Below are 11949 nucleotides of genomic sequence, written 5' to 3'. Positions count from 1 at the left end.
GTTTTTTTTTTTTTTTTTTTTTTACAGGGGTGAGATGGAAAGTAAAGACTTCCACAACCATGGTGGATTTAGTGATCAGCTGCCGACCTGTTTGCCCCGGCAAAGTCATTTAACAGCTTAAATCCCTCACATCTGTTACAGTACAGGTTCCACGGGGTAGGGGTCTGGTGTGCTTGAACAATTAATGAAGATTTTCATTTTACTTTTAATTATGTGGATATGTGTACATGTATGTGTGTGTGTTGGGTGTGTGTGTGTGTGTGTGTGTGTGTGTGTGTGTGCGCATGTGGTGCAGTTGCCTGTGGAGGCCAGAAGAGGGAGCTGGATCTTCTGAAGCTGGAGTTAGAGGTGGAGCTGTGAGCCACCTGATTGGGTGCGTGGACCTGAACCTGGTCTCTCTGTAAGCACAGTTTGGGCCGTGAGCTACAAGTAGCACACCCCCAGCCTCATGAAAAAGAATTCTTAAAAAGCTGAGAAGAAAAGTTGTGACTTGGCCCTAATCTTACCCATGCATTTTAGAATTTTCCCCAGCCCATGGTGGGCTCTGGGCCTAAGAGCCTTGGTGGAGTTACTGTGCCTCTATCAGGACTCCTTAGATTTGGGGTGTGGGTATGAAGAGGGGCCTGATTGTCATCAGGCCCGAAGGGATTAAGGATAGAGTGGCTACCAGGAGCTACTGCGCTGTGGGTGGCACGGACTAGGGTGGGGGCTGAGGTGGGGGCCGGGATGGAGATGGGGGCTTGTCTGGAAGGGACAGTGCGGGAGGGAGTTCCGAGGTTGGGGAGACCTAGTATAGGCAAAGGACAAGGGGTCTGGGTCTCAGGGCACTTAGGGGTGGGCAATTATTATTATTATATTTACTACTGTGTGTGGGCACATAGCAAGGCATGCCTGTGAGGGTTGGAGAACAGGAGCCCATTCTTTCTTCCCACTTTCTATGTGGGCTCGGAGGTTCCAATTCAGGCTGTCAAGCCTTTGTGTTAAGGGCTTAAGCCTCTGACTCATCTTGCCAGCTTTTATTTTTTTATTTTTTTTTTTTTTTTGGTTTTTCGAGACAGGGTTTCTCTGTGGCTTTGGAGCCTGTCCTGGAACTAGCTCTGTAGACCAGGCTGGTCTCGAACTCACAGAGATCCGCCTGCCTCTGCCTCCCGAGTGCTGGGATTAAAAGGCGTGCGCCACCATCGCCCGGCACCAGCTTTTATTTTTAAGACAAGTTCTTTTACAGCCCAGGTTGGCCTCAATTTACTATGTAGCCCAGCCTGGTCTTGAACTTCTGGTCCTCCTGTGTCTATCTACCAGATGCTGGGATTACAGTGCTACCATGGGAAGGGCAGGTGGAATGGAAGATGGGGTTCTCGGGGTACTGGAAGAGGCCCCAGAGAGCTGAAACACAACTCAGCATTGGGAATTTGGCTTCTGTGCCCAGAGATCAATGAGATGCTGTCAAAGCTGACATGACAAATGGCTCAATCACAGCTGGGCTTACAGAATCTGGCACACTTTTCAGGATGCAGAATGTTTGGGTGCAGGCAGGGAGGTGCTGACGCTGGCCTGGGACTTGAGTGGGGAGTGAACAATGAGAGACGGAGGCTACACACTGGAGGGTCTCTGGGTCTGTCCTGGTTGAACAATGTGCCCGGGAATGGAGGTACCCCAGCAACCCCAGGAACCTCTCTTCTCTCCTTCTCTGCTACTAACCCTCCTACCTCAGAGGTGACTTTCCTGGACTGTCTTCTGGCCCTTGGGGCCACTGAGGTCAGGTTGCACGGGTCCCTAAGAGGTTAAGGCCTCTTCATTTATGGATGCGAAAGATAGTTCTTGCCAAATATCTCTCCAAGCTGGTCCTCCGGACTGGTGTGTCAGATATGTCCCACTATGACTACAGGCCATATGTGGCTGAGCAGAGCTATGGGTGCTGCCCAACACAGAATCATAAGCTTACTTGAAGCTATGTACTTTTGTGTGATCTTTCAACACTCCACTGAGTTAAGAAATTGCCTCTCGAGCATGACCTTTGCGGATGACAGTGTCGTGTCACAGGGTCAAAGGGCTGGAAGTGTTCGCGCTCTGAGAGGCAAGCGGACACTGAGCGTGGCTGTTCCTTCTGACCCAGAAATATCACTTCTAAGACCACTTCAGCAGATAATTGGAAACAAGAAAAATGTGTTATGTAGAAAAAAAATGTTCTTTAAAAGGATCTACAATAGGCCAGGTGGTGGTGGTGCACGCCTTTAATCCCAGCACTTTGGAGGCAGAGTTAGGTGTATCTCTGTGAGTTCTAGGACAGCCAAGGCTACACAGAGAAATCCCGTCTCAAAAAAAAAAAAAAACTGTAATAATTGAAACGTTCAGCAAAAAGGATAAAGTGCACATGAAAGCAATGGACTCGCCCTCCGGGATGCAGTGGGTGTGGGAAAAGATGAAGGGTGGGAAGCTACGTTAAAGACACAAGGGAAAAGAAGTTGTGCTCTATAGTTACAGCCTGGTCTTCAGAGGCAAGGCTTCCAGTCTTTCAAAAAACGGAGACCAGGAGGTCGGAAAAAGATCCCCAGCAGCAGCACGGTGGAAAGAGAGAACCGAGTCCCGGCGTGTGTATGACACGGCACTCATGCAACCTCTCCTCTCCTCACCACACAGACAGGAAACACATCGAGCACCAAAGTAAACACTAAGAGCTTGATAATTCGGGGGTGATGAGTTTATGAAGTTTCTGGGGATCTTGTTCTCTTTCTTTCCTAGTTTTTTCCCCTGTGTGCATAGTGCGTTTCCACATGTCCCCCTCCCCAGGTGTGGTGGGTTCTGCAATCGCCTCGTGAGGGGCAGAGGCAGAGGCAGAGGCAGAGGCAGAGGCAGAGGCAGAGGCAGAGGCAGAGGCAGAGGCAGAGGCAGAGGCAGAGGCAGAGGCAGAGGCAGAGGCAGAGGCAGAGGCAGAGGCAGAGGCAGAGGCAGAGGCAGAGGCAGAGGCAGAGGCAGAGGCAGGTACCTTTGGCACAAACACCAGACAGAGAGTGATTGTGCTACAGAAGATGATGACCAGGGCCACGATGCAGAACTGCACATTGGGCTGGTCCCGAGTCAGGAAGGAGACAGCAGCCCCGATGATGCACATGATGCCCACGTTGTACACGCTCATCCCGATGTACTTGCTGTCGTTGAGGGCAGGAATGCTCACATTGCGTGTTTCCCACGCTAAGAAGCAACCGAACAACTGAAATGGTGACAGAAAGGGGAGGCGGTCACTACCCGGCGGAGGCCCCTCTCCCTGCTCAGCAAACTGCAGGGGCATCAGGTTGCTACCAACTGCCTACGTGTGTGGCTCCAAGTTGCATCCTGAGGAAATGCAGACTGGAGGTGTGTGAGCCCCCCAGTTCTCCTTCACACTCACGACTGGCTCCTGCAGAGACCTATGAGAGGCCACGGGTGAAGGAACCTCACATGAGATCTTGAGTGTTTTCCCTCACTCTCTGGAGAGCACTGAGGTACAGAGAGGAAAGATGGCGGCCACACCAGTACTGGAGTGGCAGGAGTGGGCTGTGTTTATAGAGTTCCAGAAGAGCCCAGTGTAGTATTTTTCTAGCACATCAGGGGAAAGGGTTGCATTCCTTCCCTCCAGATAGAAAGAGTGGATTGTGAAGGGTGGTGCTCCAGCAGCCATCTTAGACAGTGTGGCGTGGGTGTGGGCGCAGCATGGTTGCGGGCGTCCCCATCTCAGCGCCTCTGGAGCAGGTTCCAGAGGGAAACTGCCCATCTCTTCAGTCACCATTGTTTTTGGCTTTCCCTCACGTGCAGTTTTCTTCCTAAGCAACCCATCTTCCTACAGAAGCAAACAGGATAGGAGCAGATAGGAGAGAGGCCCAAGGAGAAACATCAGCCCCCACAGTGCTCTGAGGGAGGGTCGGTCAGGAGCAGGCCACATCTGCCCCTCTGGGTGGTAGTGAGGGAGACTGAGGGAGACTGGAGACCCCTGCAGGTGCAGGGTCCCAGGGCCGTCTCACCAATGCCTCTTCTGTTTGTTTCTTCTCGTAACTCAGGGCACGCCACATCTGTCATCGCTGTGATGACTGCTTCCTGAGGGTGGCCCAGTTTGGCATCATGGGGCATAAGCAGGTGAGACAAGTCAGAGACTTGGAATGGTCTCTGTGAGTCACTGGCCATGGACTCTGAACAGGTCACTTTACCTCTTAAGGTCTCACCTGCTGCACCTGGGAGGTGGGGTAACACTCATGCCCCAGGGCCTCTGTTTGGATAGGGTGAGGGGGTGTGGTAGGATGGAGTAGGGTGGGGTGTCAGGGGACTTAGGATGGGGTGGGATGGGGTGTCTGGGGACTTAGGATGGGGTGTCAGGGGACTTAGGATGGGGTGGGGTGGGATATCTGGAGTTGTCTTTTGCCATCTTCCCAATGTTTTCACATTGAAAACTCCCCTTTCTGCTTTTCATAAAGCTTTGGCTGTTCTAATTGGTTTATAGAGGATGGGTGGCTGTCTGGGGCATAGGCTGTACCTCGAGTTCAGTAACACTGGGATTACAGGTTTGTGCCCCACACCATGCTGACGGGTTCTTTCTCAGATCCCTTTACTAGGAAAGGGAAGCCTTGGAAGCAGACACCAGGTGAGGCAAGGAAGCCATCGTCTGCTGGAAACCTTCCCTGGGCGGGTCCTTCATGCATTATCCCGTCAGTCCCCAGAGGTCACCTCTCAGAGGAAGAAGCACAGGATGGACCAGACGCAGGGACCTGCCTGGGTGGGACCCATGGTGGCGAATGGCAGGGCCTGGTGGGAGCCCAAGACTGTAGCTCTGACTGGATGCACCGACCAGCACGGGCTTGTCTGGAGACCTGGCGGTTCCTGCAGAGCTCTGGAGAGCGTCAGTGACAGGAGGGACAGAGTCACGTGTTCTTAGACCTTCAAGGAGTGGAATGAGGACTCAGGGTGCTGAGCTGAGACTAGGAAGAGCTTTCTTGCCGTCTGTAATCTGTGAGTGGCCCTGGCCCTCACAGGTATATCCACATGGCCTTACTGGTGGCGGTGCGTGGGGTGGGTGGGTGAGGGAATCTTTGGAGGTACAGTTAGGGACCTGTGAATGGTCCCTAAATCCAATGATAAGGATTAAAAAGAAGAGGGGAAGGAGTTAGAGATAAGCCACCAATCACAAGTCAAGGACTGCCTGGAGCCACCTTCACCGGAGGAGTCCCGGAAGGGCTCTTCCTTAGAGCCTGCAGAGGAAACAACCTTGCCTCAGGAGGGAAACGGGGGCATCATTTCTGCCTGTCTCCCAGGGCTGTGGTGGGGTCTGAGACCAGGTTTAGAGACTAAGGGTTTAGTCATATGGAGGATGCTCTGTTTATTTTCATGTTGTGAAGGCCCCTAGGAGAAACAGGCCTGGCAAAGCAGTGTCCCCAAACTCTGCCTCCGGCTTGGCACTTACCATGAGGAGCCCCTTGTAGGCGTAGACGATGCCGAGCCAGATGGTCATGTGGGTGTTTTCGCAGTGTTCCAGCAGTGGGCGGATGGAGATGTCCCGGCCTGCTGGGTCCGGCTGCATCAAGAGAAAACAAAAACCCCGGGGATGGACTGGCTATCTTCCAGCAGCGGAGTCCCTGGCCGAGGCCCCCTTTCCTCCCATACTCCACAGCCAGTGATGCACCAGGAGACCTCGCTTTCCCGTGCTGGGATGGAAGTGCCAGCTGACACCGTGTTCATTCAAGCCTGGCCAAACCTGGCTGACGGGGCTGCCAGGGCCCAGGTTCTGACTCTTGATTGTAGTGACAGTGGCAGCACAGATCTCAAGACTGGAATGGTACTGATGGGATTAGCATGGCCCCTGCTCAATGACAAGCAAATTCCTGAAGTGTTCCGTATTTGTGCTGAGGAGCTATGGACAATGGATGGCTTCTGGGAGGCAGAGTCAGTTTTCTTTTCTTTTTTTAAATTTATTTATTTATTATGTACACAACATTCCTTTTGTGTGCGCCTGCAGGCCAGAAGAGAGCACCAGCTCTCATTATAGATGGCTGTGAGCCACCATGTGGTTGCTGGGAATTGAACTCAGGACCTCTGGAAGAGCAGCCAGTGCTCTTAACCACTGAGCCATCTCTCCAGCCGCCCAGAGTCAGTTTTCTTTAAGGGTGTGGTCCCTGGCTGTGTTCCAGTGGCTGGCTCCACACCCAGAAATGTATAGACAGCACAAACTGGATTCTGGGGTTATATAAAATGGGGGGCACAAAATTAGGGGGAGTAGGAAGATGGGGTGGCTATGGGAGAAGTTAGGGGGAAGAGTGTGTGTACGGAATAGGATCAAAATCCATTGTAGGAAATTCTCAAGGAATCAACAAAAACATTATAGTAAGAAAATTCCAGTAACAACTCAGCCCAGAGGAGGTACATGTAAGGCTTGTTGAAAGAGCAAGTGAGCAAGGGCTGTAAGTTGGGCAGAAGGTCTGGAGGACCCTGGAGTGGGCTTGGGCAGCTGAAATTACAGGACAGCTTGGCTCACCCATACATAGGGCCCATTACGAGCCCATCTAGGAAGACATACATTGAAGAAGCTGTGATGGCAGCCATGTTATATATCACATGACACAGCCTGGGCCAAAGCCGATTGGACAAGAGGTGGGTACCTGGCTCCAGGCAGCCAATCCTGAGACGGGTCAGAGATCTACGCACGCTCTTTGACAGCACTCTTCCCACAGAGATGCTAGGGACTGGAATGAGCTATCCTGGACACTCGTCTTTCCTGAGTCACTTGAAGACAAGCTGCAGACATTCCAAGTCTCCACTCTTAAATATCTCAGTGTGTGTTTGCTAAGAGTGAGGACACTGTCTAGCGGCTACACGCTCACATTTTCCAGCTGGAACAGTGGGGTGCTCTACTCGCTAGCCATTCCCACTCTTCACCAGTGGGCCCAACGGGTACTTTAAGGAATCTTGCATCCCCCCCAAATCAGGATTCACCCCAGGACCAGTCCACTGCATTTTCTTGTGTCTCCTTGACTTGCATTTGTCTCAAACAACGCCCTGGCTCACTTTGGTCTTTCGTTTCATCCATATTCCTGAGGAATCAGCTCAGTTAACTGTTGTTAACTCTTCCTTGATGTGGATTTACTGGCTGTTGTCATGACTGGCTTCAGGTCACGCATGTGGGGCAGGAACCCTGCAGAAGAGACGTCCCTTGTGCATGTCACCTCAGGGCATAAGATGACACTTTGTCCAATGTCTGGGGATAGCAACTGTGCTCACGTGGCTGTGGTGGCCTCACCACTTGAAAGGTAGCCTTGCCCCTCTGTGATTAAGCAGTCACCTGTTGGAGCCGCTGGGAGACCCTGCGAAGATCCTGTGTCCCACAAACATCAGCTCGGGGCTAGTGACTTTGGGAACCCTGAACCGGGGATTTGCTGGCTGTCACCCCATCTGGACAGAACACATTCTGCTCGAAACAGCCCTTTCTCTCTTCCCTTGTTACTTATGGCCTCGTGAGTTCTTTTAAATGCAGCGTCTTCCAGCCCGTTGCTATCATTATGCATTTTGACTCGCTTATGCAGATCTGGCCAGAGAAAATGCCGGCATGTTGCCGCCGATGCTTTCTCCCACATGTTCCTGTCATCTTTATTTTTTGAACACTTTCTTGTTTCTTGGCACAGGATGTTCTCAGCTCGCCTGGCATTTCCCTTGCCCCAGCATCGGAACTGGTTATTTTTCCTTTCAGTGCAATGGTGTTTAGAAACCAACATCTGAGAAGCTTGTGAGCTGCCTGAGGGTATCATTACTTTTAGTCCTATGTATATATGTGTGTGCATATGTATGTATATATGCGCGCATATATCTATCATCTATTAGTTTTATCTATTAAGTATCAATTATTATCTGTCACTTTTCAAGGATCTATTTATCATTCATCTTTCTTTATTATTTAAGCATCTATTAATTATTTGTCTATTTACCTATCTATCATCTATGTATCATTCACCTATCAAGTATGAATCCTTTATCTCCCATCTACCAGTCATCTATCAATCATCCACGTTTCTATCACTGGTCATCTATTTACCCTCCCCATCTATCATCTAGTCCATATCTGTTCATCTATCTTTTTTAGATAAATCTATGCCTCAGAGATCTTGCTTGCCTCTCCCATTCCCTAATTTCACCTCTCTTGTTGCAATGAGATCTGACTTCCAACCAACTCACCATATTTACTGACTTGCTTTTCCACAACACAGCTTCAGAATCCATTCATAGAGAGATACCAACAAGAAGCTTACTTAGTAAAGTTGACCTTTCTTAGCAAATCTGTTTGCCAGTTCAGTGGGTCCCCCGAGAGCACACTGCCAAAGAAAGGTGTTCAGGCTGCTGTTTTCTTCTGAAGGTGTTCCTGCCAGTAAGAGATGGGCATGCCCAGGGTCAATCATAGGAAGAAGGGGCACTTTGATGGGGCTCATGGTGTGGAAGGCACGTGAGACTAGAAATCCTCCCTCGCCTAGCTATTCTCTCGGCTTGGCTTTGGAGGCAGGCACTGCCTGGGTTCCCGTGGGTGAGAAAAGATGGTGTTCCCGTATGGAAACAGGAAGAGGTTGGGGTCTGTGGATTCAGGCCATCTTATTTTCAGATTGCTCGACTGCACGCTCTTTTGGGCTCTATGTCCCCTTCCTTAGCTGTGCCAAGCCACGAAAGACATTAGCTTCGTTTCTTCAAGTCCATGGGGTTGGAGTCCACATGTGAGCAGGAGTGCTAGAAGGGACAGGAGGTTCCTGAGGTGGCCTGGGCTGGAGACGTCCCCTTCACAGTACCTCAGGGACTGGGATGCATCCATCATGAGCTATGGTTTCCAGATAAGTTTCCTGGTTTAATTAAGGGGACAGAATGAACTTGTTCCCAAGGCCAGCAGTGACAACCATGAAGACATCAGGATGCAGGAGCAGAGGCTTTTCACATCGTCCTCTTGCTGCCCTCTCTCCATCAGGAGCGAGGTTCCTGTCCTTGGGAGGTTAGGCGATGATGGGAGTCTTTGAACACAGTCGAGGGACCCTGGTACCGAATCTCAAGGCAAACTAAGCAAGCCATTGTTGGGTTATCCAGATCCTACGTGGGACTTGGGTCCTCAGGTAGACTTGTGGAGTCATACCCCTGGGGAGGAAGAGTTGCCGCCTTAGAGTTTTTGAGGTATCATTGTCACGCACCAAACTGCCACTAGAGGTCACCAGAGAATTGTGTGGTGTGCTGTGGATTAATCTACCTGCTTCTGGGTACACAGAATCAGGAGTTCAGCGAGGCTGAAAATGGGGAAGCTGTCAGAGGCATTCCCTGAGACACAGGGAAGTATCGATTGGCCTAACAGAGGCCACTGAGGCCAGATGTCCAAGCACTGTGGTAGAGCCACTCAGCTTCCAGGGCAGCTATGAGAGGGGCTGCTGGGGGATGCGACACTGCCCTGGGCTCATCTCACTGTGGGCTGTCCACGCAGTCCAGGGCCTGTATGCCTGGTCCTCGGGTCTGCCTCTCTTCCAAGGACTGCATCTCCTCTGGCTTAACAGTGCTGCTCTTGCTTGGGATGACTGCCTGTGAAGATTTGCCATCTGCTCCATTCTCTCTCGATTTCTTCCTTCCTTCCTTCCTTCCTTCCTTCCTTCCTTCCTTCCTTCCTTCCTTCCTTCCTTCCTTCCTTCCTTCCATTTTTCTCACCTGGCAATTAGTCAGGTACTTATCCATCCATCCAACCATCCATTCCATAACTACTAACGCAACCTTATTTTCCAGGTACTGCTGTGGGCATAGGATATTTTCCTGGTACTGCTGTGGGCATAGGATATTTTCCGGGTACTGCTGTGGGCATATCACTGCCAGCAGGATAGAAGAGTGTCCTGCTCTCACGGATCTCCCATTTAGGACTGGGTGGCTTCCATGAGAGGTGGTCCAGGGCTGTGAGACCTCTTCCCATGCAATGAAAATGGATAAACAATGAGTAAGCAATGGTAAGGCTACGACTCACCTCCTGCTGGTTGCTAGAGTAAGAACGCCACTCTCAGAATGCAGCAAGATCTTATGCTCACTCTACAGGACGCAGAGGCACAGAAAACTGAGTAACCAGCCCAGGCCCTTCAGCTGCTAAGTCACGGAGATTTCTGGTATTTCTCCCAACCTCACCACTTTCCCTTCTAACCTAACCCACACTGCCCTGCTTCTCCTAAGCATCCCTCTAAACTCTAAGGAGACCGTAGGTATGAACCTGTTTTGTGCTTCAGTGGGGAACGACTTCACTGTTGAGCATTCGGTAGATTTTAGAAGCCCTGGTACTCTGAGAAGGCTGAACTCAAGCTAAGGATATGCTTGCCTGCGTGGCAGGGCTCTGTGGACACCTGCTTGGCATGGCCGGAGGGCAGACATGTTGGCTCCTGGTCCAGCCCTGCTCAGCAGGAGGGATCCATAAGCTGTCCGGGAAAGCCTACCTCATCTGTGCACGGGAAGGAGAGCAGCTGGCCCGAGTCCCTCTGTAGGATGTAGTTGCTGACAATGTAGGTCAGCAGCCCCCGGGCACATCATGTGGGCAGGCAGGTCAGCACCTGGGTCCTGGCCCAGTCTTATTGGGAGAACTTTGGCAAGCCTTTTTTTTTTTTTTCTTCTTCAGGTTTTAGCATCCTAGCTGCAAAGGGAGACCCTTATTGGTGTTTGCGTGTGTGTGTATGTGTGTTTGTGTGTGTGTGTATACATACATGCATGTGTATATTTCTGTTTATGTCAGTACAGAGGCTAGAGGTCACTCTTGGACCCATCCCCTTTGCTTTTTTGACAAAGGGTCTCTTGTCTCTCTGTTGGACCTGGGACTTGTCAGTTTGGCTGAGCTGGCTGGCCAGGGAGCCTCAGGAGTTTGTCTGTCTCCACCTCCCTAGTTCTGAGATTGCAAGCATGTGAGACCTGTGCCTGACTTTTTATGTAGGTGCTGGAGGCGAGAGGCGAATTCGTGTGTTCGCACTTACTGTCTCCCAGCGCCATTGCCCTCACCGCTCAGTTCACTGCATAGTGAATGGGAGCTGGGTCACTGGTGGGTGGTTATCCCTGTCCATCATTTACTCCTTCATAGGAGCTCTTCCTGTATTTCCTGCTGTACACCACGCAGGCACTAGAGCCTGGGTGTCCAAGACCACTCTGATGCCAGTGTCCTAGCCAACCCAGATGTTGGGCAAGCCACACAGTGCTGCTGTAAAGAGCAGAGGTAACAGGTGCTCCCCAAAGTACCCCAACATCCTGTGGGACGTTCAGATGGAAGGCCTGTCTCAGGTCAGCCCCTCTGGAGAGGCTCTTCCAAAGTGCTGACATAGCTTGAGATCCCCAAACCTAGGGATGAACAAGTGGGAATGCCTGACATGGCCAGGCCAGCTGTGTGAGCCCCTGTGTCAGCCCTACCAAGAAAATTGGTAGATTTTCTTCTTGCTGTATGTATAGACGTATGTGTGTGTGCCTGCGTGTGTGCCTGTGTGTGTGTGCCTGAGTGTGTGTGTGCTGGTGGGCATGTAACTTTTGGGGGATTTATTTTCAGTGCCTTGAGATGCCTTTTTTTTCTGGGGCAGGTTAGTCGATGCTACCTCTTTTGGGGGAAGATGGAGAACCCTAACAAGAAACCTGGGTAGAGAGAGAGCATGGTCTCCATCACTCCACAGCTGTGTGAGTTTGAACACAGGCCTCTCTGAGCCCTGGTTTCCTCACCTGCAGACTCCCAGGGCTAGCAGGGAGATGAAGGGGGGTAACTAACAGGTGTGTTTACACCCGTAGAAGCTGAGAGGCCTCCTGATGTGTCAACCGTCATTATTCTCTTCAACTGCTAGAGTCTCAGAGTGCTGCAGCCAGGAGGAACCTTCCAGAAGCCTCAGGGGCTAGGCTGCTTATCTCAGCAGCAGGCTAGAAGCTGTCACTTCAGGTAAGAATTTCTCTCTCTCTCTCTCTCTCTCTCTCTCTCTCTCT

The 11949-nt window shown here is 51.1% G+C and overlaps 1 protein-coding gene and 1 pseudogene across 1 annotated transcript in view; one reads left to right on the top strand and one right to left on the bottom strand.

Annotated features, from left to right (window-relative positions):
- Gabbr2 (gamma-aminobutyric acid type B receptor subunit 2) overlaps positions 1 to 11949 on the bottom strand; it is a 341698-nt gene that overhangs the window by 13996 nt on the left and 315753 nt on the right. Inside the window, exons 14-15 of the mRNA XM_050155902.1 lie at positions 5426 to 5536; positions 2984 to 3208 (exon numbers count right to left, since the gene is read on the bottom strand). Coding sequence (XP_050011859.1) covers positions 2984 to 3208; positions 5426 to 5536 — 336 coding nt within the window. The remainder of the gene's footprint in view (positions 1 to 2983; positions 3209 to 5425; positions 5537 to 11949) is intronic.
- On the top strand, positions 5763 to 5863 carry LOC126509940 (uncharacterized; annotated as a pseudogene).

Source organism: Alexandromys fortis, unplaced genomic scaffold (assembly GCF_014885135.2).
Source record: "Alexandromys fortis isolate MF-2015 unplaced genomic scaffold, M_Fortis_MF-2015_v1.1 scaffold_92, whole genome shotgun sequence".
NCBI lineage: Eukaryota > Metazoa > Chordata > Mammalia > Rodentia > Cricetidae > Alexandromys > Alexandromys fortis.
The sequence above is the reverse complement of the archived record's forward strand: the minus strand, read 5'-3'. Positions and strand labels throughout refer to the sequence as shown.